The 26,571-nt window shown below is 46.7% G+C and overlaps 1 protein-coding gene across 5 annotated transcripts in view; it reads left to right on the forward strand.

The window, feature by feature from the left end:
• The window catches only part of Shroom3 (shroom family member 3), a 259,365-nt gene that overhangs the window by 211,381 nt on the left and 21,413 nt on the right, over window positions 1-26,571 (forward strand). For 4 of the 5 annotated variants that reach the window (XM_040747430.1, XM_021226036.2, XM_040747431.1 and 1 more), the window contains 2 exons: window positions 9,966-10,097; window positions 22,725-22,856. In XM_040747430.1, the coding sequence (XP_040603364.1) occupies window positions 9,966-10,097; window positions 22,725-22,856 (264 nt within the window). Of the gene's footprint in view, window positions 1-9,965; window positions 10,098-22,260; window positions 22,601-22,724; window positions 22,857-26,571 lie in introns of those variants that run through there. The other variant, XM_040747432.1, reaches the window with a different exon arrangement.

Genomic DNA, 26,571 nt, shown 5'->3' on the forward strand with positions numbered 1-26,571 from the left:
AGTCCAGGGGTCTCCCCGTCTCACGACCCCATGCTGGGATTATAGATAGGCAGTGCAGCACCTGAGCCATTGCATGAGCGATGGGGATCTGAACTCAGGTTTTCATGCTTGCACTGTAGGCATTACCAACTGAGCCAGCTTCTCAGTCCTGATGCAAACTACTAGATCAGTATTTACTGGGTGTTATTGCTAGAAAGAGAACTGCAAATGGCCAAGGAAAAAAAGAACCCCAGGAAGGATTAAGACTTTATATGATGGTTAAGAGCATAGACCTTGCCGTCAGCCAGCCTCGAGCTCTACCATATGGAGTAATAAAGACAGCTGTCTTGTCTTGAAGAATGGTTGTGAATACTCTAGGAAGATGAATAGCAGTGCCTAGCTTGGCCCACAGCACTCTGTAAAGTAACTGCAGCCTCTGTGACAGCTGCTTTGCTACGTGCTCTCTGCATGACCAGCAGGTGCAATCGTGTACATAGATGGTGCTCAACAGAGAGCAGAGGGCTTGATCTTAGTCTCTTGTACTGTATTTCCACACACCCATCGGGTTTCTAAGTATATAACTGAACAATTATTTGCACAGAAGGGGTCTATCTGCTTGCCTCCATTGCAAGTGTAACGCCTGATTCAATATATATTCTGTGGTTGGCCCAATGGATGGATGGTTGGACTGGGTATAGAAGCAGCCAGGCTCTTGGTCTCAGAATGAACCAGCTATCTTAATATGTGTTAGGTTATTTTCAGCTCTGTGCCTAGTGTTAAGAAGTATTCTGAGGGCAGGAAGGCAGCCTGGGTATTGTGGGTAGGAGTAAGGGAGCCCTTTGGATGTGCTGGCCCTGTTTTTCCAGGTGTAGGAACAATTGGCCTTGGAAAAGAGGAGTCCCGTTTGAATTTCAGTCGCATTCCCTTTTCTCCTCCCTGAGCTTTCCCTGCAGAGAAGCTTTGGGAATTAAGTGCTTGCCACCCTTTTTCACAGAACTTTCAGGGATGTCGTGTTCAAAGGCAATCTAAGCTAAGAGATCCCAAGACTAAATGCATGAAAATGAGCTAAGGACACAGCTGTGCCAGCTGCATAGCTTACCAGTTAAGTGAGCATAAATACTTCTGTTGTATGTGCCTTTGGGGATTTTTGAGGCGCAATAGAAGGTTTGGGAAAGTGCTTCCTGAGCTATGTTGATATTCATGTAAGATGTACAGCTTGCGGCTTAGACTTGAGTGTGTCGCCAGTGACTGGAGAGAGTGCAGGTTGGAGAAGGAAGACCTTCATTTTCTCAGGAGGCATTCGCCTTCCCCCAGTGACACTAGTTTCCCAGAAACCCTGCTTCGTTTCCACATATTTTCAGGGGTTATTGAAGCTCCTAAAGTCACTGTCCCCTTGGGGTGCTGTAGGAGGTTGGGGAGAGCCTGAAGAAGTGAGATTCACTAAGAGGTCAGCAGCCCTTTGGGGACACGCCCTTGAAGGACATAGTGGGACCACAGTGCCTTCCTCTTTCTTTTCCTCTCCCTTGCTGTCCTTGGGCTTAGGTGTTTTACAGTGACACATGTTCCTGCCATGGCATGCTGCAGTAGACCCAAACAGCAGAGCCAAGCAGCCATGGTCTAAAACTGAGCCAAAATAAAGTCTTTTAAAAGACAGGTGGATTACTTCCGCTGTAGTGACAGAAAGATAATACACCATGTGCCTGACATATGGGAGTCTCAAGAAGTTAGTATTTGTTAACAGGTATCGTTCAAAGTGCTTTATACATGTATAAATAGTATAACTGTTTCAGCTCAGAGGCTATTATCATTCCTATTTTGTAGAGCGGGAAGAGTGAGACACAAAGCTAAGTGTCCTGCCCACGGGCAGAGACCTCCCAGGTTACAGAGCCAGGTTGAGGACTCAAGCAGCTGGCTCTGGAATCCCTATTGTTCGTACATTTGAGAACCCGACACTTCTCATGGTTGTCCCAGGTCCTAGGCTCTGAGTATTTGAAGCTAAAGATTACAGACCCTACTAGAGGTCTCATGAGTTTAATTGTAAGCCCCTACGTAGGGGTCATTGTCCTTTACTTAAGGTTGGGTGAGCCAGAGGGCTTGCTTAGTAGAAAGATTGAAGTCAAGGGCTTGAGAGATGGCTCAGCGCCAAGCTTGATGACCTGAGTTCAAATCCCTGAACCCATATGGTAGAAGGAAATAATGGACTCCCACAAGTTGCCCTCTGATCTTAACACATATACACCCACATCATGACACACACTCTCTCTCTCTCTCTCTCTCTCTCTCTCTCTCTCTCTCTCTCTCTCTCTCTCTCTCTCAATAAATAAATAACTTTGGAGGCTGGAGAGATGGCTCAGTGTGTAAGAGCACTGACTGCTCTTCCAGAGGACCCAGGTTCAATTCCCAACACCCACATGGCAGCTCACAACTGTCTGTAACTCCAATTCCAGGGAACTTGACACCCATGGCAATATATATATATATATATACATATACACACACACACACATATATATATATATAAAGAAAGAAATAACTTCAAAAAAGAAAGAATGAAGCAGATTAATACTTTCAGGAGGTTAAAAGATTGGGCTAGTCATTAGATTTTATTCCCCATCCATCCCTTTCCCATCTTTATACAAGGTTGGCATCTAGAAATGGATAGGCTTATAGATTAGAAAGAATCAGAACTATTAAGTGCCAATGATATAGACTATAGGCATGGGTCCATTTGAAATGTTTTCAGGGCAGTAAGAGAAAACAGCGCGAGCGAGTGCAAGTGGACTCGGGCCTGAGATGTGCAGAGACCATCAGCCTAAGGCTGAGGGATTACGTGTGGCCCTCCTGTCACTAACCAAGCCATGGGAGCAGGGTGGGTGAGCAGAAAGACAAGGAATTTCTAAGAGTACGTCAGTGCCATGCCAGCAAACAGTCAAGGGATGCAGACTGAGCTGCCTAGATCGTAAGGAATGATTAGAAAAGCAAAAAGGAGAGTAATGAAGAGACAGTGACCCAGAAGGTTAAGCCTCAAACAGATAAGTAGCCAAGGGTCTATGAGAGCGAGGGGGCCTTTGGAGAAAGGGTAAGGAATTGAGACTGTCTGGGGAACCTTTGACCCGTGGTCACATGGTCAGTAGCCAGACACTGAAGAGTAGCTATGTCTAAGAACAGAAGTCTGTAAAGGCCAGAAGTTCATACGTGTCCTTTAGGCACTGAAGAGTCCAGACCTTGTCAGTCTCCCCACCCTCCTGCTGGAGACTCTGGGAGAGAGAGAGAAGGTACTTCCCGGGGAGCCCATCGCAATGACTTGAGAGCTTGCTAGCCCAAGACAAAGGGCAAATGGTCAGAGAATGGAGCAGAAGGAGGAGCAAAAAGTGACCTGAAACACCAAGAATGTGGCTTTTAGGAAGGAAGGCAAGCTTTCATGAAACACGTATGCACATACACCCAGCATAAACCCAAAGGAAATTCCCTGGGTTCTGAGGACAGACATAGTCCTGTATAAACATACGCTGCCCACTTAATTCCTAAAAGCTTTCTGGTTGCTTCCAAACAAAGACAACAAAATTGCCCCAAGGCATGCCATGCCAGCCTTGTGTCAAAGGTTTTGGTCAGTTTCCCGCAATGCCACTGCTCTCTCAAGAAAGTCTGAGCTGAAAGTTAGGGCTCATGGCCTAAGTAGAAAGTGACAAAAAGAGAGAGTCTACCTTTCCTAAACCATGTTATGAACAGGCAATGCCTTAGAGGGTTTAAGGCAAAGAGACTCATCCGGGAAGTCAACATACATCCACAAAAGGCCTCCTACCACGGTCATCTTGGGTGGTGCTGATTCAAAAGAGCTTAGGGAAGGCAAGACCAGAAGGGAACCCTGGTTTGCTGAGCACACCACTTGCCGAGGCAGACAGAATGCAAGTGGGCAGTCCCATGCAGTGATAAGCACAGTAAAGGAAATACTGGATACCAGGAAGGAGACCATTCACATCAGATAAGGCAGCCCGTGGAGGATGCTTGACCTGGAACCTGAAGGCTAAGGAACAGCTGGCAAGAAATGGAAGGAATGTTCCAAGTGGACAGAAAGTATGGTCAAGTAGAGAGCTTGGCGGACTCGGGGAAACTTGAGAGGATCTGGGTGAGGTCGGGGCTTGATGAGTTAGAAAGGTTGAAGATGGCCAGGAGTCAACCTAGTTGGCTCCTAGAGTCTGGGTTAAGGAGCACTTCCTCAGTGTGCGATAGAAATCAGGAGGGGACACTGTCCACTAAGTTCAAAGGTTATATTGACTGCTGCATAGACACTGGAGTAGAGGGGACAGCAATGGAGGGGACCAGTGGCTGGTCTCAGCAGGTAAATGGAGCCTGTCCTTGGGTTGTAACGGCCTATATCCAGGAGGCATGGGTCTTCCATTTGCCACTGTTCTTCCCATTTAAGGACAAACCAGAAAAACTAAACTCAATATAAGCCAGGAACCACATGGACTTGGAGAGGCCATTTTAATAGACTCGGGTCCCTGAGTCTTGTCCTGCAGCTCCCACCATCCTTCTGTAGTTTGTACAGGGCTCAAGCAGCCACGGGAACAGAATGATCCAGAACTTTACCTTTTCGTGTTGGCTGAAACTCAGTCCAGAAAGTAGTTAATGGACACTATTAAAATACCACACAGTAAAGCAGCCGCTGTGTGTTCACAAGTTAGGGATCTTAAGGGGCAGAATGTACCCATCCTAGGAAGTAGAGATAGGTGGGTGGTTGGCCTACATTTCTTGTTTCTTAAGTATGAGGAAGAAAGATGTTACAATGGCTCATTGTAGTTGTAGATCACAATTTTTAGCCTGGCTCACCCTTCTCAGGTTGGCCTGACTCCTAGTTTATCACCAGTGGTTGTGATACTGTGTGTGACACAGAGACAGGGGAATAGCAAGAGACGATATAAAACAGTTCCCAGAAGTACCTGTCTCATTGGTGTTTCAACACACTAACTCACGATTGGGTTACAGATTGTTGAGCGTTTAGTGGCACTTCACCCACTCAGTCGATATTGGTTGGTTGTACCGGGGTTCATGGTGGGGGTGAATAGTAAAAGAGGGGCCTGTAAAAGCAGACAGGTGGAAACCCTGTGGTCATCTCTGCTGTGTGCATCCACAGCTAGTGTGCTGCTCTGGGTACTGGGAGGCGGGAGTAGGGGGAGTGGACTCAACCTGCTTTACCCCTACCGTGTGGGGAAAGGGGTCCTACAGGAAGTGATTATCCAAGCTGAAGCCCGAGGAGGAAGGGGTTATGCTAGCCAGTGTCCCTGGCTCTCAGTATTTCACTTGAAGATGTTTTGCCGATTCCAGGAGCTTCTACGGTGTATTTTAAGTAAAAATGTTTCCATCTGATAACTTTAAATTGTGGGCCTGTCATCACCATTCTCATCTAGGTTAGAAATCCTAAGGCCTGAAAATCGGTGGCATAAACCAAAGTTTTCGAAACTGCTGAGTTGAAGGGAGGAAGAGTGAGTAGTTGTCTGTGATCTCAGTCCCCAGTGAGTATAATCCTTATGTGGTCTGAGCCAAGACACACAGCTTCTGTGTCTCTGTGTTCTGGAAAGTGGATCTTAGAAGAAAATATAGCCTCACTCATTGTCTCTTTCCTAAGGAGTTCTGATAATAACTCGCAACATGTGGGAAAGCCTGCACATCCTTTTGGAGGAAAGACTTGGGTCAGTCTGCCTGAGGCATGTGGTACCCCATCTGACTTGTCGGATGAGATCAAAGTCCCTGCAGACTGTCAATTACTGCTGTGGGAGAAGTCGGTAGTGGGTGGGGAGACCGGCGTCCTGGGGGCAGCGTGAGTGAGTTAATGCCCAGACAGAGGCCCACTGTGCAGGTAAGTGGACCCGTGTATAGATAAGACAGGGAAAGACAAAAAGATAATTCCAAGGTGCTGAGTTGGCGGGCCACCCCAAGTGCATTCTAGAACTGTCTTCCATCTGGAGTCACTGTCACACTCCTTTTCATCAGAATATATGCTTGTTTGTTGTCCAGATTATTCTAGAAGAGTTTAAGGCAGGAGTGTAGGTGCTGGCAAATGCTCCTGGACCTTCCAGGGTGATTTCTGATGATGTGTGTATCTTCCAACTCACCCACTCTGGTTCTCGGACCTCCCTGTCCAGTCCTCTGAACCAGCCTGGGGCAGAAGCATGAGGCTTAGCAGGCAGGCTGCTGTGGTGTTTAATGGATACAACACTTCTGTATGGTCTCCCAGCCCCTCAGAGAAGAGATGGGAAAGAGAGACCGGAAAACCACATGTCCGTTTTCTGGGAGGCCTGTTTAAATACCCTGTAGGAGTGGTCGTGAGCATCTCTAGGGAGGAGTCATCATTTGGCAGACTTTCCGAGATGCAGCAGTGTTTAGATAGGGGAGAGGGGCCTGGGTGGAACTCCCACCAGAACATTCCAGACTCTTTGGGTATATGGATGCTGGGGGCTGGGGTGGAGCTCCCACCAGAACAGTCACCTGGGACTGCAGTCGTACATTCACATGGTGTATTTAGTTCTGTACCCACCTGCCCTGGTCCTCTGACTGCCCGTGGCTCTAGAGGGCGGGGCTGAGACCCTGGTCTGGGCCCATTAAAAATCCTTAATAGATGAGGTGATCACACGTGCCCCGTGCGTGCGTGCGTGCGTGCGTGCGTCTTTCTCACATTGACGATCCTCTTCCTGCCCTGCCATCGCCTGTGACACCCACAGCCTGTGGCTCTGTCTCTAGGTGTGTCCCGGATGGGGGACGGGAAGAGAGAAGGACTAGAACTTCAGAGGGCCAGCCACTGTACAGCAAGGGCAGAGCCAACAACTGCGGTTTAAGTAAAAATGAGGAAGCTATTAAATGCCACAAAGGCCTTCTGAAACGCCTGCCCGTGGTTGTTTTTTTCCAGTAGAGGACACTAAGGTCCAGGGGACACCTGGAAAGGACAAGTCCAGCCCTTTGTGGCAGAGTGGATGATGCCAGTGGGTGGGTTGAAGGGTGCTTTGTTTTTTGAGATTACATTTCCTTGTGTGGGGGGAGGGCAGGGTGGGGAGGGTACGACATGGACAGTTAGCAGGAGTTGAATCTCTCCTCCTACGTCTTTTCCTGCAAATGGAGCTCAGGTGTCAGCCCAGCAGCTCTCCTCCTTGCTGGCTCACCGGCTATCGGAGTATGATTTCTGCATTCACAAAATCTTTACACGGGGGTGTTGTACGGGGAGATTCCTTTGAGTCTACTTTGCACCTCAACCTAAGCCAAATGTTTGTCTGTCTGGTGTTTCGAGGGTCCTGTGAGAATTTCTAAGTGAGGGTGGCTTGAATTTGGTAGGTTTTGGCCTGTTAACTCTCACCGGCCAACGCCCTTCTATCCTTCCCGTATAAACTGGTTTTTTTATTATTGTTGTTGTTTTTTGTTGTTGTTGTTTTAGTTGTAGCTACTTTGTGTAACCATTGGAAAAAGCTCTACAATGAAGACATTATTGTAAGTCAGAAATGAAAATAGGGTTATTAAGCACATGCCATGTGTGGGCAGTATGCTAGACAGTTAGTATACATTATCTAGAGCTTCTGGAATGACTCCACAAGACAGGGATAATAATAATAATGGCTAATTTGCTGAGTGCTTAGTATGCCCTGGGTCCCGTTCTACATGTTTTACCTGTGTTATCAAAGTGTCTCAACAACCATATGCAAAGAGTGGCGCTTTGCATCCATGTCACAGACGGAAGAGCAGCGGAGCAGACAGGACAACGTTACCCAGCTGCTCAGGGCTCACTGCTCATGCTCCACAACTGTGTTTTTAGCCCTTGTGCACAGTACCTTATTTTGTTTTCCCTACAGCTGAGGAGCCGGAGGCCCAGTGTTTACTGGCCCAGTGCCATTAGTGTCACGAGCGATATAACCTCAAGCAAGCCTTAGCCGTCAAGCTTAGAATTCTGTTGAGTACCTAGGGGGAGGTGGGGATGTATAGATGTCAGCAAGTGTAGAATCCAGTTTTGCGTGGCTACAATGAAATACCTAAGGCGGGCTAACTTGATCAAGAAAGGGGTTTTATTAATCTCCCAGTCTGGAGGCTGCAAGTCCCAAGTGTGGCAGGCTTCTTGGCTTGGTCTCTGGCAAGAGCCCTCAAAGGCTACACCATATCCTGTCGGATTGCATTATGGCTGGGAGCACAGATCATGAGCAGAAGGCCACCATGCAAAACGGGAAGGTGGATGATGTTTCAAGGGCCAAGTTTATCTGTATATCAGCCCACTCTTCCAAGGGCAGGGCTATTAGTGCCCCCTCCCCCCATGCGATACTACACCTTATATGACCTACTGCTCTGCAGAGGCTGTCAGTCTTTGAGAGACACCTTCAAAACTGATCCAGACCACGATTAAGGTAAAGAGAGAAACACTGCACCTTAAGAATAGAAAACCTCAGGGCTGGAGGGTTGGCTCAGTGGTTGAGAGCACTGGCTGCTTTTCCAGAGGACCCTGGTTCAAGTCCAAGCATGTACATGGCAGCTCACAGCTGTCTGTAACTCCAGTTTCACCCATGGCAAAGATACCAATGCACATATAATAAAAATAAATAAAATTTAAAAAGAATAGAAACCCCCAGCTGAGCCCTGAGCCCCTCCCCAGTACCCTGGGATAAAAGTTCTTTTTATTTGTCTTAGGATTCAAGAAAGATCGTTCTTTGACTTCATTCTGTGTTCTAAAAAATAGGAGACCAGATGGCCAGGCTTAATCTCGGCAGCTGCTTGGTAATCCTTCCCTTTTGGCCAAGGCATATGCAGAGGCGGAGCAGCCTTCCCCTGCCGCTCACAGGTCCTGCCATTGGATCTCAGAGACTTAGGAAAACCCTTGAAGACAAACTGCAAATAACCATCGCGAGGCTGACCAAACCCACTTCTGGGGGGTTGGTGAGATGGCTCAGTGGGTGAGAGCGAGTTGGGTCCCAGGAATCCATGTAAAAGACCAGATGTAGGGGTGCCTATCTGCAATCCCGTCCCTCCTGCAGGGTGAGTCTCCTGGGCTAGGTAGCCCGGAACACACAGCACAGTTGAAATGAGAGAATCGGGGAGAAGAGAACCAATTCACCAAAGGTGTCCTCTGACCACGGGAGCCGTGGCATGCACACACCCATACTCACTTTTATACACCACACACAGTAATAGTAACATCAAATAAAAACATTAAACTAGTTCAAAGCTTGAATCAGGGCCAGTGTGATAAAGAGGAGACATCGAGGGTGTCAGGAAATTCTAGATCCAAGTCTCTCCTGAGGCGAAATATGCTGTTCCCATGGCAGACAGCCCTGGCAATGTGGGCTCCCTGGGAGTTTGGAGGAGAGGAGTTACAGGGATGGTGTTCCCTGGCCTGCGGACGGGAGGCTGGATTGAAACGGGTGCACAAAAGGCTTGCCTTCCAACACGGTAGAACCTAAACAGTCTGGAAGAGTTGCAGCCCAAGAGTTGGCACATGTCCCTCCTGAGCTGGCACCACTGAGCAGAGCGTGGGCCATTCGCTTCACTTGGAGATTATGCTCCTCACACAGAAGCTGAGGAATGACTTGGTTTCAGGGAAACCGCGATGGTTCTGATCAGTGAGTTCAGTTTCCAATTGTCTGTCAACAGTTAAACAGTTAACGTAGCTGAGATACGGCCGGTGGTGGAGCATTTGTCCAGCTTGCACAGAGCCCTGGGTTAACCTTGAGGACTGCAGTGCTGGGGCCTTGTGCATGCTTGGGGGAGCATTTTACGTCTAAGTTACACCAAAGTCCCAGGGCTGCAAAACAAAAAAAATAATTACCGTATCTTTCAGAGAAACAGACAGAAAGGGTGGAAGGATGTGGATTTGCTGTCTTTAAGGCAGAGAGCTCGGGGTGCAGACTGTGGATCCTGTTTTAGTTCAGCTGTTTTGTTCTGGCTCCGGTCCGTGTTCATGTGTTTTCCAGTGAGAAAAGCCGACCACACTCAGCTGTTTATTGTCTTGTTTTTAACAGAGATGTGGGTGCAGACCCGGGCCATGTAGATCCTGGTGCGTCTAACTCCCTCAGCTCAGAGCGGCTCACCTGCGGTCCCCAGCACCGGAAAGCAACATGGTCAGGAGGGGTGAAACTTCGGCTAAAGCAGAGGTAGGAGACATGGAGGCAAACAGTGTAGAAGAAGACTGGTCCACCCTCAGGGGCAAAGACGCGGGCTGCCGGGAGAGGGAAGGGGCTGAACAAGGGGGTTACAGAGGTTAAAGTTCACAAGGGGGATGATCTTGTTTGTTTTAGACCTGGGGATTGAGCATTCTGTCTTGAAATGATAGCAAGTACTCTACCAATGTGCTATTAGACATTAGACATGTGAACTTTGTACTCATATAGTGGCACATGCCTTTAATCCTACTACTTGGGAAGCAGAGACGGATGGATCCATGAGTAGGAGGCTAGCCTGGTCTACATTACAAGTTCTAGGTCAGCCAGGGCTGCAGAGAGAGAGAGAGAGAGATTGGCTCTATCTGTGCCTACCTAGATTTACTTGTTTGGATTTTCCTTGTTTTTGTTTTTTATTTATGTATTATGTATACAGTGTTCTGTATGCAGACCAGAAGAGGGCACCAGATCTCATTACAGATAGTTGTGAGTCACCATGTGGTTGCTGGAAATTGAACTGAGGACCTCTGGAAGAGCAGTCAGTGCTCTTAACCGCTGAACCATCTTTCCAGCCTGGATTTTCCATGTGTGGTTTTTTTTTTTTTTTTTGGATTTTCCATGTTTAAGATACACAAATACACATTAAAGTATCTGTTATGTAGTAAGAAACACTTAATGTTTACATTAAGACTATTTATTATATTCCATTTTAAGAAAGATACTTGAAAGTAGTCTGAGCGTGCCAGAGGGCCAGCGAAGGCAGCCACCTGGAGAGTGCGGGTAGGCAGGACACAGGCTGAGAGTCTCGGAGCCATCGGGCAGGCTTGCTCTGAGGCTGTCACCGCTGCCTTTGGTCACCTCGTGTCTTCACAGTGCAGAGAATCAATATCATCTGCTGGGCTGTGTAGGTGAACCCTGTGTCACTGACAGAGCCTGGAGGTCAGGAAGTTGTCATTCGGACACCTGCTGCTCTAACCTGGGAAGATCCTGACACGAGATGACACAGACTCAAGATGGATTGAGGACCAGAGTTAATAGCAGATGAGAGTATGGGAAAAGGAGAAGGACAGTTCACGAATGGTTCCCAGGGACACTGCTGTGGGGCCCTTGGAGACTCTTGGCCACCCCTGGCAGAGCAGAAGGAGCAGAGAGGACACAGAAAGAGAGAGCCTGCTGATTCAGAGTAGGAATTCAGGCTGGGTGTGGCCGTACAGGTCTTTATTTAATCCCAGTATCTGGGGAAGCAGAGACGGGTGGCTTATCTGTGAGTCTCATGTCTGTTGGGCTACCTAGGAGGCTGTCTCCACAAGAGAGGTAGAATGACAGTCAATGTTCTCTGGCCTCCACATTCATGCATGCAAACACACACATGAAGACACATATGCGAAGAAAATATTTTGTGAGCAGTCCTTGAAAAGTTAAACAAAGCAGATGAACTTAAATATATCTGTTTGGTAGCCTTGCCATAAGTAAACCGTATTTAAATCTGGCCAGCGATGCTGGGTGCTCTGCTGTATTCCTGTAACACTTGCCTCCTAGGGGAGTCTAAAGTGAGCGCATAGCCGGCAACACAGCAAGCTCCTTTCTCGAACAGGCAAATAGAAAACTAGTCAGTCATCACTCCAGCACAGTCAGCAGTGGTGTCTGTATGGAGGGAGAGTGCCAGGACTTTCTTCTTAAAGTCCTGAGCTTTGGGTGGGACAGAGGTCATGGGGTGGGGCTTGTCTAGCATGGTGCAGCCTGGGTCTCATCCTGAGCACCTTATAAGCTAAGTAAGCACGGTAGCGTCTTAAATCTCAGCACCGAGGAGGCGGAGGCAGGAGGATCAGATGTTCAGAAGCATTCTCAGCCTCATAGAGAACTTGAGGCCAGCCTGGGATACATGGCACCTATCTTAAACACAAACAGTCTTGAGTTTGACTGGGTGTCGCACACATCAGCACTGTTCACCGTGTGTGCCTGGACTTGTACATGTGCGGGCCTCGTCTCCATAACTGTAGCTATAAGGCTCTGCGGTCATACTTCCTAATCCCATCCCCCAAGGTCACCCAACTGTGTTAGCTGCTGTGACAAAATGCCTGCCAAAGCAGCTTAGGGAAGAAAAGCTTGTTTTGGCTCACAGTTTGGGGACACAACCTGCCGTGGTGGGGGAGGCGGCCACGAGGGCAGCCGTAGCTGAGGCAGCAGGAGTGGAGGAGGCTGCTCACGCTGCACCTCCATCTGGAAGCTGAGAGAAGCGAATGTCACTACTCAGGTCTCCCTTTCCTTTTTTTAATTTCCATTTATTTATTTATTTGTTTGTTTGTTTCTTCGAGGCAGGGTTTCCCTGTGTAGCTTTGTAGATCAGGCTGGCCTTGAGCTCACAGAGATCCGCCTGCCTCTGACTCCCAGTAGCTGGGATTAAAGGCATGCGCCACCACCACCCGGTTTCCATTTTTTTTAAAATCCCACCTGACCAACAGTTTGGTGTAGCCTTTATTCAGGATAGGTCTTCCTTTCTTAGCCAAACCTCTCTAGAAACACTCTTGCAGAGAAGCCAGATGTGTGTCTCCTAGGTGACTGCAAGTCCAGCCAGACGGACAGTGAGGAAGACTGAACTTAAAAATTGGAGTGCCTCTCATTCACCCAGCTATATTCATTTAGATCCTAACTTTTTTTTTGCACTGTATTAATATATTGGCTTTATTTGTGCCCATTCAGACACCTCACAGACAACAACCAGATAAAAAGACCATTAAATAAAACGCCTTCAGCTATTGCAATGCAAAAATATATATCAAGCGCGCTGCGCCCCAAGCCCAGATCCTAACTCTTAATTGCTTTAGCTTTTACTTATCCTGAAATCACTATAGACTCATAAATAGTGCTAGTAATTTCCCAAACCTGCTACCCAGCTTCTCCCTAATGTTAGTACACAAGTATCAGAGTAAGAAACTGGGCACTAGTAATTGATAATACTGCAGACATTAAGACTTTAGAAACAGCAGATTATGAAGATTGGCCATTTTCTTCCCTACTAGTTTTTTCTGCTTAGGAATGCTACTTTACAGTTTTCACATTCCTTATTCATCTCTTAATTTGTAACACTTTCTTAGTCTTTTCTTGGCTTTTGCAACGCTCGAATTTTTTTTAAAACAGCATTTCTTGTGTTTGGAGATCAGAAGACAAGTTGTGTGAGTTGATTCTCCGTTGACTATGAGGGTCCTGAGGATCACACTCGGATGGGCTTGACAGCAAGCACCTTCACCCACAGTGTCATCTTCCCAGCCCTGAAGCCTGTGCACCACAGCTGATAGTTGCTAGATTGTTGTTTCGTCTTCACTTGTCAAATGCTCTCCCTGGGAGCCTCATCCTACAGCAGTGAACTTGCTGTCTTTAAGCGAAGTGGCCAGTTACTATGTAGAATGCCTTCGATTTGGAGGTTTCTGGTATTTTCTCATGGTGAAGTTGAGGCTTAGGCATTTTTGACAGGAATCATTACATGATCTGTGTCTTTCCCAGTCTCTTGCATCAGGGTTCATGATGGTGATGTTTCATTACTGCTGATGGCAACTTTGGTGACTTGGTTATGGTGAGGTCCCCATGTTTCTCCACTGTGAGGAGCACTGTTTGTCCCTTTGCAATTCATGATTATGTTGGAGAGTAACATTGAGGCTATATGTAATGTTTCTCTTCAATCTTTCTTTTCACTAACTTTAAAATCTGTTGCTGTTATGTGTGACAACAGGAATGTTTTAGAAGGTATTCTGTATTTTCTTCATCCCTTCTACGTCTATTCATCGGGATTCTTCTGCAAGGAACTACTTTCTCTTCCCTCACCCACCTACTTTTCCAGTAATTGATTTACATCAGCAAGTTCATATTTATTTTATCTGATGGGTGATAACCCTAGGCTTCTGTTATTTATGTTGTTGCTTCAGATTGTCTCAATACTGACTGTTTGAAGTAATTTCAGGCTGGCTGTGCTCTAAATTCCATTCTGAAACATATAAAGGCTTGAAGTACTGTTATTTTGATTTTACTGGTACAGAAAGTAAAAAATGATGCTCTTATCTGTGGAGTCAAACAAGTGTTGAGGCAGGAGGCTAGCAGCGGGTACCTTCAGGAGGCCAGTACCATAACTTTGAAAATTGGAAACTTCTAGGGTCACTTCATGGACCAAATACAAGAGGTCAGAATTCTACCCAGCTCCTCCTTCATTTAGCAAGCCAACCTTCCTTCCCCAGTGTGCAACAGAAATCCCATTCCCCAGTGTGCAACAGTAATCCTCCTTCCCAGTGTGCAACACCAATCCTATTCCCCAGTGTGCAACAGTAATCCTGTTCCCCAATGGCTGAGACTGGAGAATATTGAATTCAAGTCCACCCCAAACTACATCCAGAGACCCTGTTGCAGGGAGAGACACAGAAGGAGAGTACTTTGCCTTTGTTTGTTTGAAGTTGGGTCTTACTATGTATCCTAGGTCAGCCTAGAACTTTTGATCCTCTGGCTTTTGCTGTGATTTCAAGTGTGAACCACCACACCCAGTGGGAGGAATGAAGAATCTTTACGATCTCACCTATCTTGGCAGAAATGTTTCCCTAAATATCTGTGGAGCTCTGGGTTAGGGTAATTAGTAATGAGTCTGTAATGGAGACAAGTTATTCTAGCTTACAACCAAGGATTTTCCACTCCAGCGCCTCCGTGTTCCTTTACCAGTTGCCACTGCCGTTAGAATAACTACCCGGGATCAAACTACATTCATTCTCTCTCACACACACACACACATACACACACCCCTCCTAGTTCTCTCAGTGGGGCATTTTGTCCACAGCTGCCTTCTGCCTGCTCTCCAGATAACGTGTCTGGGAGAAACTCCGATGAGACCTACAAGAGCTGATGCTTCAAGAGCGGAAGCAGTGAGCATCCATGGTTCACAAGCAACGTTTCACAAGGGGAGGAGACTTCCTGACTTTGGCTTTGGGTGCATCCTCCCCTGTCCACAGAGTCAAAGTTTGGCATTTCAAAGAGATGTGCTGCCAACCAGGATCCTGGTTTTTCCCAGGAAAAGTACTAAGGGACACCCTTCTCCCCTCCGCGGGCAGATGCTGGATTTTAATTGATCCATTTACATAGGTGACTGAGCGGAAGAATCCCTTCCGCTCGCTCTGAGCTCCAGAGGTTCCTGTCCTTTAACTGCCTGCTCACCTGCCTGGGACCGGAAAGCTGTGGAGCCCCACCCCTGTGGGCAGAGCAGAGCCCTGGGGGGGGTGACTTAGCTCTCTGCCCTGCGCCTGAATAGGGTACTAGCTTGGCCAGGGGTTGCTCTATGCTGTGTCTGTGTTTGCCACGAGGTAGGTGCACACCGCACACCGTTGGAATGAGACTCTGGAGTTTTTATTGCAGGGCTCTACCTCAAGAGCCCTTTTCTGGTGTCTTTCCGATTGTGTGTTGTATGTCTCTCTGTCTCTCTGTCTCTCTGTCTCTCTGTCTCTCTCTCTCTCTCTCTCTCTCTCTCTCTCTCTCTCTCTCTCTGTTTCTCTGTCTCTGTCTCTCTCTCTCTCTCTCTCTCTCGATTGGGGGGGGTGGTTGACTGTTTGTTTTTTTCCTGAGACTCTATAACCCACTGTGTAGACCTGACTGGCCTGGAGACTCAACCATAATCATCCGACATTTAGCTTCCCAAGAGTATTTTTTTTTTTTTTTTGGTTTTTTATGAGACAGGGTTTCTCTGTATTGTTTTGGAGGCTATCGGTCCAGCCTGGCTTCGAACTCACAGAGATCCGCCTGCCTCTGCCTCCTGAGTGCTGGGATTAAAGGCGTGCGCCACCACTGCCCAGCAAGAATATCTATTTTTAAAGAAAAATAAGAAACTGCCTGTTAAGTTCAGCCTACTTCTGATTCTCATCTGACATCACACACGCTCCAGTGTTCTGTCAGGGCTTCTGTCTGGGAATTCCCAGTCACGCGTCTACACACAGGGCTACCTGGTTTATCATGGGTCATCTGCCTCGACTGTTTTTATGTCATTCAGATCAGCAAGTGCTCTGTTCCTCTTTCAGGTTCCCCTGCAGCTCCCCGTGGACTGTGCTCCCAGGAGGAGGGACTGGGCTAGGGGACCAGTTGCCAAGTCCTCAATGCTCTGTTGCCAGCCTGTGTATAAAGCAAAGGAAGATTCTGAGTTTCATTTTGTCCTGCTTATGACTTAGCTTCCTCTTATTTTCCCATCTACATAACTTTTGTCGTTTCCGATGACTGTTTGTCTGGAAGTGACGACTTTTTACTTTTGTTAGGAGGCCTTCTTACTGTGCAGCGCAGGGACAAACCCTTACTGCGTGGCGCAGGAGTCATGTTTACTTGGCATCTGAGGGGATTGGATGTTGCATGTGATTCTCACCTTTGCTCTTCCACGGGGGGTTCTCTCCTCCAGGTGTCTCTCAGCTGTGCTAACTTTAACAAATTACTCTTACAATTGCTTTTTTCATTTATGTACTTTTCTAAGCACATATAATGTACGTATAAGTATATATAATGTGCTTTGACCATATTGTCCCTGTTCTCTAGAGCCCCCTCCTGCTTCCATGCCTTTCTCCTTTATATATTCGTGGACCACTGTATTTAATTGGGGTTACCTGCATGAGTATGGATGCTGGCCTTGGTTGACATTTTTCTGTTTGGTTTTCTGTCATGTGCAGGTTTCTGCTTCTGTGAAGCCTTTTTGAGTCTGTCCCACTTGGGCCCACTGAGCCTCCTGGACTAGTGGCTGGTACCCTGACCTGTGTTTGGGAGGGATTTCTCCCAGGCATAATTCCAAAGATTCCTGGAGTTCCCTTTTCTTTTTCTAAGCCCCCATGACGTGGGTACCAGACCTGTGTGGATCTCGTGCTCCTTGGATGCTCCGTTCTGCTCTTGGTTTTGGTGCACCCCCCCCCCCTTCAGTCTTTTCCCCCTTGCTCTTAAGCTTTACGGGGTTCCATTAAGATGCCCACAGGTTTGAGGCTCTTTCTTTAGCCAGGTCTAGCCTGTGTGGGAAGTCCCTCCCCCCTTTGAGTATCATCTGTCTCAAGGAAAAGATCCAGCCCTCTCATTAGCTTTGAAGTCGTCTTTGTCCATGAAAGGACATCTGTGCACCACTGTACTCCGGCACCGTTGAGAGCTGGTCACTTCCTCTTCATTCCCTTTCCTTACAGCCTTTGGGATTCTGCTTTTACCCTCGTGTGATTGTGATTCTAAAACTCTGTCAATCACACTTGATACGGTACCTGCCTCTTGCGATGCTTTGACTCATACAGTGTGCTGTGGAAAAGAACAGGTGAACAGAACTGTCTGAGTAATGTCCTAGGGCCCTGGCTGACTTGGATATTGATTTTTTTTATTGTGATCGCAGTTCATTGCCATGCCACATAAATAGTAAGAGAAAAATTTGAAGTGCGTACATTCAGAAATGCCTGGGTGCCAGAGACCACAGGGCTGGTTTTTCAGGTTTTAGCTGGCATTCTGTCCTCTGAAAGTAAATGAGAGATCACTCCTATTATCTTCCTGAGTGGCAGGTTCTGTGTTAGCCAGCTGTGGCAGTGAAATGCCTCCCTGCTGTAAAATTTATTGTGGAAATATTGGGTAGGTAGGAAGGAAGGACTTGGAGCTGGTATTCTAGAAGTTTCCTACTTTTCAGCTCCTCTACCCCCAAACCTAGACCGTTCATTTTATGGGTTCCAGTTACTTTAAAACTTTATTTATTTATTTATTTTTGGTTTTTCAAGACAAGGTTTCTCTGTGGCTTTGGAGGCTTGTCTTGGAACTCACTCTTGTAGACCAGGCTGGTCTCGAACTCACAGAGATCTGCCTGCCTCTGCCTCCCGAGTGCTGGGATTAAAGGTGTTCAACACCACCGACTGACTTAAAACTTTATTTTAATAAACATTTTTTCTAGTATGATTTTTAAAAAATAGATTTCCTGTAACCACTTATTAAATTGGTATTTACCTTTTTCTTATCTCTTTATTTTCTTATTTGTATTCTTTTAAATGGTGAGAGAGTGAAATAGAGAAAAGAAAAACCCAGCACTGTGCATCTTAGATTTACTCTGCAAAGGAATTCAGCTTCTTCAGTGTTAGAGGTTTCAGATACTGTTTTTATTTAATGTAGTATGCTGTCTCACTCTCTCTCTCTCTCTCTCTCTCTCTCTCTCTCTCTCTCTCTCTCTCTCTCTCGTTCACACACACGGACACACACACAATTGAACTTCTATAAAACATTAATTATCTTGAATTTTAAATAGTTTGGTTGATATTTGGGCTCCCTCAAACTTCCAGACAGTGTATGGGTTCCAGCTGTGGTGACAGAGGGGCTCCCCACCCAACCCTGCAGGCCCCTGGGTGTGTGGGGGGACAAACCCAGTCTTGCTTGCCTCTGCTTTGGCTGCTGGTAGATGTCCTCTGGGAAGGACCCAGGAGAGCCCAAAGGGGACACAAGGCATCCCATTCTTTACCGCTATCTCAGCATCTCTGAATCAGGTAGAATTTGCTTGTGGTGTCTGTGTGCATCTGCCTGACTGATGGCAATCCAGTGTGGAAGCTGATTCTTCCTGTCATAGTCCTGGCATAGTAGGGAAGAAAATTCCAAAGTCATTACCTCTGATGCCTGAAAACACTGGTAAAAACCAGTCCCCTTTCCTTTCTCCACAAAAAAGTAATGCCTGAGTCCATGTTCAGGATTGAGAATGAGAGAGGGACCACTGGTAAAGTTTATGTTGTTCTACCATCCTGTCATACTTGTATTTGAAAGACAACTAATGGCAAATTTGAACACTACTGTGGATTATGGATACTACAGTGTTTGTATCCTGTTGTCAAGACTCAGGTGTGAAACTTACACATAGGAAGGTCAGTTGCTCGATTTCTCTGTGTGTGTCTGTGTCTATGTGTATGTCTGAGTTGGGGGTGGAGAGCAGGATTTAAATATTGAGAAATAGAACTTTTTGGCATCACTTACTGTTGACTGACTTAAAAAAAAAAAAGACAACCCATTTTCTTATCCCTCTCTCTTCCTGTATTATTTTTGTGGTAGTCCCTAAACCTGTTTCAGAATGGAGGGTGAGGAGGAATAGACTGCATAGCAGGGAAGGAGATAGGAGACAAATGTGGGTTAGTGTGGTAAACACAACACAAGGAAAAGAGTTTTACCCTTTCTACTAACTTGTGGTGTCAGTCATCTGTCTGGCTGCTAAAGGACTTCACTCTTACAATTCAGTCTGCAAAGCCAAAAGTCCCCAGGGTACATTGTGTGACGTTTAAAAAGGATGTCCCCTTTCGGATGTTCCCCTGAGGTTGTATTCCCTTCTAAATACCATCCTGCCCACCAGTCCACCTCTTGGTTGTTTCGTTGTTCGGGGTAAGATCCTGGGCTTTGTGCATACTAGACAGGATCTGTACAAGTGGGCCACACACTCACACGTTTATGTAGGCTTGTGTTTACATAATGGGACGCTGGGAAAGGATGCATAAGAAATTAACTATAAGGGCCAGAATGATGGTTCAGCAGTTAAGAGCACTGGTTGCTCTTTCAGAGGCAGTTCACAACTCTGCAACTCCGGTCCTAGGGAATCCAATGCACTCTCTGATCTGTGGGCACTGCATGCATGTGACCATACATACATATAAAAATAAAGGTTAAAAAGGTTTAAAAAAAAAAAGAAATCAACTACAGTGATTAGTACTGGGAGAGGGCAAGACTGCACACTGGTTTTTATTTATTTCTTAATTGTGTGATTTATTGTCTATTCAAAAGAATACTTAAAATGAATATGGGGAAATGCTAATTATTTGTTAAGTTTAGTTATAGGTCCATACATAAGGTAGTCTCTGTATTAATGTGAATACATTTCTATATGTGTCCATTTTTAAAATAGATGAAGAAATAGCTGGCTACAGTGGCATATACCTTGGGACTGAGGCAGGGGAAATAATTTGAACCAATGAGTTTGGAGTCCTCTAGGCAAGATAGTAAAATGCATCTGAAACAACACAAAGTGAAAGAGGAAAATTATCAGCACCACACAAGAAGATCCTTATTAGCATGTGGTGTTCAGCAGGGGTATCATGAAGACCTCAACCCGAAGGCTACACCATTCTTTCTGACAGACAACCCGATACATCGCTGTCATGAATTCCTTCCCTGTGGTGAGAATGTGGAGTGCTTTGGTGAACTTTGTCCTCTGTGACAGTGTGCGCAGTAAACAGTGGACAGACAGGTAGACGGGTCAGTCAGAGGGCTAAGAATATGATTCTGTGGTGCTAGAGTCTGTTTGTGTCTTGTACGTGTGACTTGTGTCTGACTGACAGCTGGCCTGTGCACCTGGAAGGCCATGCAGCCCCGTCAGCAGCTCATCGGGGAGCCCTCCAGTGCTCACTTATAAGCTACAGTGTCACCTTCTCCATTTATCTAACACATAACAGTCCTCCGAGGTCATCTGGAGGCCATTCCACCTCCGGGTCTTGGCTCCAGACCCCATTCAAGCGAACTTGATGTTTGTGTTCAGATGCCTTCAGATGTCACGTGATCTCAATCCATATCGGTGGCTCTTCTGGCCCTGACTGTGGCCTTTATTGAGCTAACGGGATGAAGGGTAAAACAAGAGACCAAGAAAAGAGCAAGTATTTCTCAGCTAGTCCCTCTCTAGTCCCCCTGTCTCTTGAGCCTTTAGGCTCCCCACTGCCAACGCTGAGCTGTTTTGGAGGAGCGCTTGGCTCTCTTGTTCCTAGTCTTCCTCGGACCTTGGACATCAAGTTCCCCAGAAAACAGGCAGCAGTTTCACCCCAGTTACTCAAGGTGGCTTGACTTTTGAGCTTCATCTACAATTCCTAGATCGTCAGAGTTCCTTTAGTTATTATGTAGATTCCAGACAGGCAGTCCCACTGTTTGACATCTGTTTACCCTTCAGGCCACAGTCAGTGCCATAGCAGCTCTCTGCCTCGACACCGTGGCCACACTCTGTTTATTTTGGCCGCAGTTGACTTTGAGACCAGTCTCTGTAGTTACTTTTTAGATTTTTAAAAAATAGTTATTTGTGTGTACACCTGACAGGAGGCACATGTCTCAGTCAAAGGTCAGAGGACAACTTTGTGGAGTTGGTTCCTCTTTCCACCTTCTTGTAGGTTCCAGGGATCAAACTCAGGCTGGCAGCCTTGTACAGAAATGTTTGCCAGCTGAGCCATCTGGCCTGTCCCCTCTTTGTAATTGTTGACTCTTGATACTACATAAATGATCTTAGAGCTGGAAGAAGGGTCGGTTCAGTATTCCCACCTACCCATCCCCATATCCACCATCATCCACCCTCAACTTCTTTCTCCCCATTTTGCTCTTCCTTCTAGGTAGGTCTATCTAACAGGCCTGTCTGCCTGGCCTCTATTCTATCAATTCATTAACAGCAATTTAGTTATATCATAATAATGGATATTAATATTTATTGGCATTTGACTATGGATCAGCTCTATCATATAATTGTAGTCTCAAAAATCAGATTGAGTTGAGCCTCTGACTAGTTTCTCCAGGTTTTAGATGTGCAGAAGCTTATGGACAGGAAGTGACTTCCACAGTTGGTTAACAGCAGAGTTTGGCTGGGGACTGAAGTCTCCAGGCGCCTGGTCTAGTAGTGTTCTGGTATGCCTAACAAATGGAAGTTCACTGGCATCATCGGATTGGGTTTTCCTTTCCATTACAGAAACTAATTTATGTATATAGATGAGAAACGGCTAGGCTTTTAGGGATCAGGTGAAAGTATGAGGGGTTGGGATGAGTTACATCCATTACTTTCATCTTATCAAGTGGATCCTGCATCCAAAGTGTTTCTGAACTACAGAAATGTTCATCCCCCTGTGGTCTCATAGTTCAGAAGTTGTCAGCATGAGATGCCTGGTGGATCACCTCACTCTTTTGCCAAAAATACCGCACAGCAACTGTCCCGTGACTGTCTTTCTGGAGTCTCTGACTCCTCCCTGAACTCATGTTCAGTCTGAAGGACACCCACATTTCCCCTTCGGCTCCATCAGATCTTTAAGGGTAGATGCTTAAAAGTTGAAGTCACCAATTTTAAAAAAAAAATGAGAAAGTCTTTTGGAGAACACTGTGTTCTCAAGACCGTGGTGTAGAACATTCACTGTCCGTGCAGGGCAGCCTCTGGCTTTCATACAGTCCTTACCAAGACAGTGCCGCTGCAGCTCCGTCTATCCAGGGTCCCACAGAGGACTTGAAAACCCCCAGGAGGCTTTTCACTATGCATCTACACAAAGTCCCTTGGGAAATAGGGAGGAATTTTGGTGTTCCTATTTTTCTTTAAATCTGGAGGTCCAAAAGACCAGGGCAACCATGTCCTTACATTCAGAAGACTTAAAATGGCAAAATGTAGGAAGCCTAAATAAAATTATACTGACTTTGCAATATTCCTATGTGGTCTGAAGTTACGTGAGAATAAGAAGTAAAATGGAATATTTGCTGAGCTGAGGAGCATAGTGATCAGAGAAGTAAGCAATATTTGTATCTGTGATCCCTGGGACCCAGGTCTCTGGGCCCTTAGCTACTTTGCTTCATGAGAGAACTCGGTGAGAAGCTGCTGATCCTGAAGGGTCCCCTCCTGTGTCTCCTCAGGTGCAGTGAACCTGCCGCTCGCCCCCACTCCTGGCATACAACCAAATGTGGAGAGAACCTGCCTGATGCCAGCATGATGAAGATATCTCAGGGCACGATGGGCCCTCCTTGGCACCAAAGCTACCATTCCAGGTGAGTGGCTACGGCTGGCATCCAAGGTTTTCTCTCCTTCAAAGGTCATGTTCTCCCCCAAAATGTCTGGGTTTTTTTCATCCTCTTAAAATGGTAACCATGTGGGTGACTCATTCTTCCATCACATCCTGAGCTAGATTGTTGAGAGAAGGCTAGAAATAGTTTGATCATGGCTGGTCATTTGAGATATTTATGGAATGAACCCATTCCCAGTCAGCTGCTTCTCAATACTCATATTTGAAAATTTGACAGATTTCTTTCCTGGGTGCTTCAATATCCTGTCTGCACAATTCAGCTGAATTGATGATATTGCTTATATTTAAATGATCTACTTGGTTTTTCCTCCTCTGTCAAAGCAACTTATCTTGCTTGGCCCTGCAGCAGAAACAACTAAGATGGAGGATTTGTCAGAGACAGGTGATTTCACAAAGTCCCTTCAGGTCCCTCTTCTGCATGCAGTACTATTTTAAAGAATACAGAAGTAGCCAGGCAGTGTTGGCACACATCTTTAGTTCCCAGCATCCGGGAGGCAGAGGCAGGCCAGCCTGGCCTATAGAGCTACTTCCAAGACAGCCCGAACAAGGCTACACAAAAAAAGTCTGCGTTGAAACAACCCCCCCCAAAAAAAAGAATACAGAAGTTTACCCTGCTTTGCAGAACAAGAGGCTGAAGTATGCACGAATTAGTCTGCTGCGTGTGGACAGCTGACCAGTGTGTGGAGAAGACAGGGCTGAGTCAGGTCCTGCAGTTTCCGCAGATAGCTGTTAGGTTACACTGGTGCTCTAGTCACCCTGCTGTCGTTCAGATTGTTCAAGAATGGACAGAGCCTCCACGAGTGCCGAATCCGAAAGGGCTCATTCCAGGAATCAGGCCTTACACATCCAAGAGAAACTGGGAAAGGGGGATCCAAACCCCGACCCTCAACATCCTGAAGAAAAAACTTAAGTCAGGATTGCCCACCCCAACTGCATGCACACGCTACTCTGTGTAGATGCTGAGGAGTCAGGCTCTACACAGTGTTGTCATCACTTGAGTCATGCAGAGATAGGGTGGAGGTCAGGAGGTGGGAAGGGCATTTGAGACCCACTTAGAAGTGAGATGCAGGCGGCATGTTAAGGAGAACCACTGGAGGCTTCAGGAAGGATTATTTAACAGATGGTGGCTGCACTTTGGGGGAAGGTAGGACTCATTTAGAACCCTTACAGACCATGCTTTGCTCCAAGGCAAATCATAGCCCTCCCGATGGTGGAGTAAGCATCAGGCCATAGGAAGAAGTGGTTCCTAGTTACCTAACTTCCCGTAGGCCCTCCTTTCCCTTTCCATAGGCCTCCCAGTCTCTCTCTCTCTCTCTCTCTCTCTCTCTCTCTCTCTCTCTCTCTCTCTCTCTCTCTCTCTCTCTCTCTCTCTCTCTCTCTCCCCCGTTCTTCCCCCGTTCTCTCTCTCCCCCCCTCCTCTGTCTCTCTCTTTTTGGGGGAAACAGGGGTGGGGGAGTTCCAAGACAGGGTTTCTCTGTACGACAGCCCTGGCCTGGAACTCACAGAGATCCGCCTGCCTCTGCCTGCCAAGTGCTAGGATTAAAGGCGTGCACCACCACACCTGGTGTCCTCCCAGTCTCTTAAGGGGACCAGTTCACACCATCTGAGCCACCTGTTCCGGAGAGTGGCTTTCCTCACAGTACACCCTCCCCACAAAGGACACTTGATTTACACACCTGTATGTGTCAGGGCTTTTAGTGTGGGCACCTGACGGCTTGCGGTTTTAGGTGTGACCTGGTGTCGCTCTCACTCCTCACCTGCTCATGGGCAGGCACACACTTTGGTTCTGGCTTCCCTTTCTCTGACATGAAACTAATGACTCCTGTGTCACTGGGTCATTGTGAACATTAACTAAAGGATTGCATGCAACTCCTAGTGCACAGGAAACATTTCATACGTGACAACTATAAGACACAGTCGGTCTATGAGACCTGCTAAACTTAGCATAAAGCAGAACACACGAGCGCCACTAAGTGGCAGAATCCTTTACAACCTCCCAGCATCCGCCTCCATCTTTGCTTTCTTAGGAAGCCCTAAATCTGAGGTAATAACATGACCTAAGGAACATACTGACCGTGCAGCAGGAATCAGACTGTTGTAGTCATTGTGTGGGACACCCTGCTTACAGTGACCGTGGTGGGCTCCACAGGTCTCAGGAGTGGTGGCATCAAAATGCAGTAGTATTCCAGAGGCCACACTGCCCCTCTCCCCTTGACCTAGCTCCAGCAGGGGGTTAGAGAGGCTGAACTGTGCTTGTACTGTGTCTGCCTCCTGGTCCTTTGATACTCACATAGCTATTGACCCAAAAGCACTGCGTGGCCAATTCAGATCACGCGGAATGCTGCAAGTCCCTGTGTCCCTTCCCGCCTTGGTCCACACACACCTACAACTCTGTCACAAGACATTCCCTCCCTCTCGGTCTACTCAGGCTCACGATGGCAGCTGCAGCTGAAAAGATCTGCTGCTGTGTCCCTAGGCTCACAGTGGCACCAGATGATCCAGGTGGTACGCTGGCCTCCCTCTGATGGCTTGAATTTAGTTTCCTGAGCCGAATTTTATGTCTACGTTCAAGGATCTTTCTCTGATGAAAACAGGAGAGGGAGATGGGGAGGGAGGAGCAGGAGGGCCAGGGGCAGTGAGGACAGGCAGTTTGAACTGTCTTGTGAGCACAGCTGGATTTGGAAGTGCCCTGAAACCTGAAGTTAGCTGCTTTCCACCATGCCCTTGCCACTTTCTCTCTGCTGTCTTATGAAAGAGCCACCGAGGGGGTCTAAAGAATAGGAAGAGACTCTGAGGACACGTAGTCTCTCTGAAAGGAGGCTGAAGGAGCACTATCAAAACACTAACATACAGGACTCACTGAGAGACCCATTCACCTGGCAAATGCGACCACACCCATGTCTCAGATGGTCTTAGTGATGGGCATGCTCCCTGAGGAAAATATGAAATGCTTCACTTTATAAAACTGTTCCTGAAAACTCTTCCATGAAATGAAAGTTCATTAAGTGTTCCTTGGCAGAAAGTTTCTGAAGTCAAATAAGTTTAGAAAACTTTGCTTCATGTCTTTCCCCTTTGGAACAACAGATGAACAATGGTTTATGGAAGACTCAGAAGTCTAGCGATAAACAAACTTGTTTAACTTTAGCCCAGTGTTTTGCAAACAGATTTGGTGTTTTATGAATTAAGATTCTGTGAGTACATATCAGGAAATCTTTCATGTACTTGTCTTGTGCTTTTCACAATGTTTTGAGCAGTTAAAAATTAATTTTTTTGGCTGGGTGGTGATGGCACATATTTTTAATCCCAGCACATGGGAGAAAGGTAAATCAGTTCTTACCTAGTACGATGAATAGAGATTCCAGGGCATTTATAATAGTGAACAACACTGTTTACCATAAGGAGACTGCTGACTGATCCTTGTCTGTTCTAATATGGCTTCTTCATAGGTGTATACTTTTTTCTTTTTGGTTCCTCACATATGCTAGGCAAAGCTCTACCACCGAGCTATACGCCGTGTGTGTGTGTGTGTGTGTGTGTGTGTGTGTGTGTGTGTGTGTGTGTGTTTGGCTTTTTGAAACAGGGTTTCTCTGTTTGGCTGTCCTGGAACTTGATTTGTAGACCAGGCTGACCTTGAACTCACTGAAATCCACCTGTCTCCACCTCTCAAGTGCTGGGATTAA

This window comes from Mesocricetus auratus, unplaced genomic scaffold, assembly GCF_017639785.1.
Source record: "Mesocricetus auratus isolate SY011 unplaced genomic scaffold, BCM_Maur_2.0 Super-Scaffold_100006, whole genome shotgun sequence".
NCBI classification, from domain to species: domain Eukaryota; kingdom Metazoa; phylum Chordata; class Mammalia; order Rodentia; family Cricetidae; genus Mesocricetus; species Mesocricetus auratus.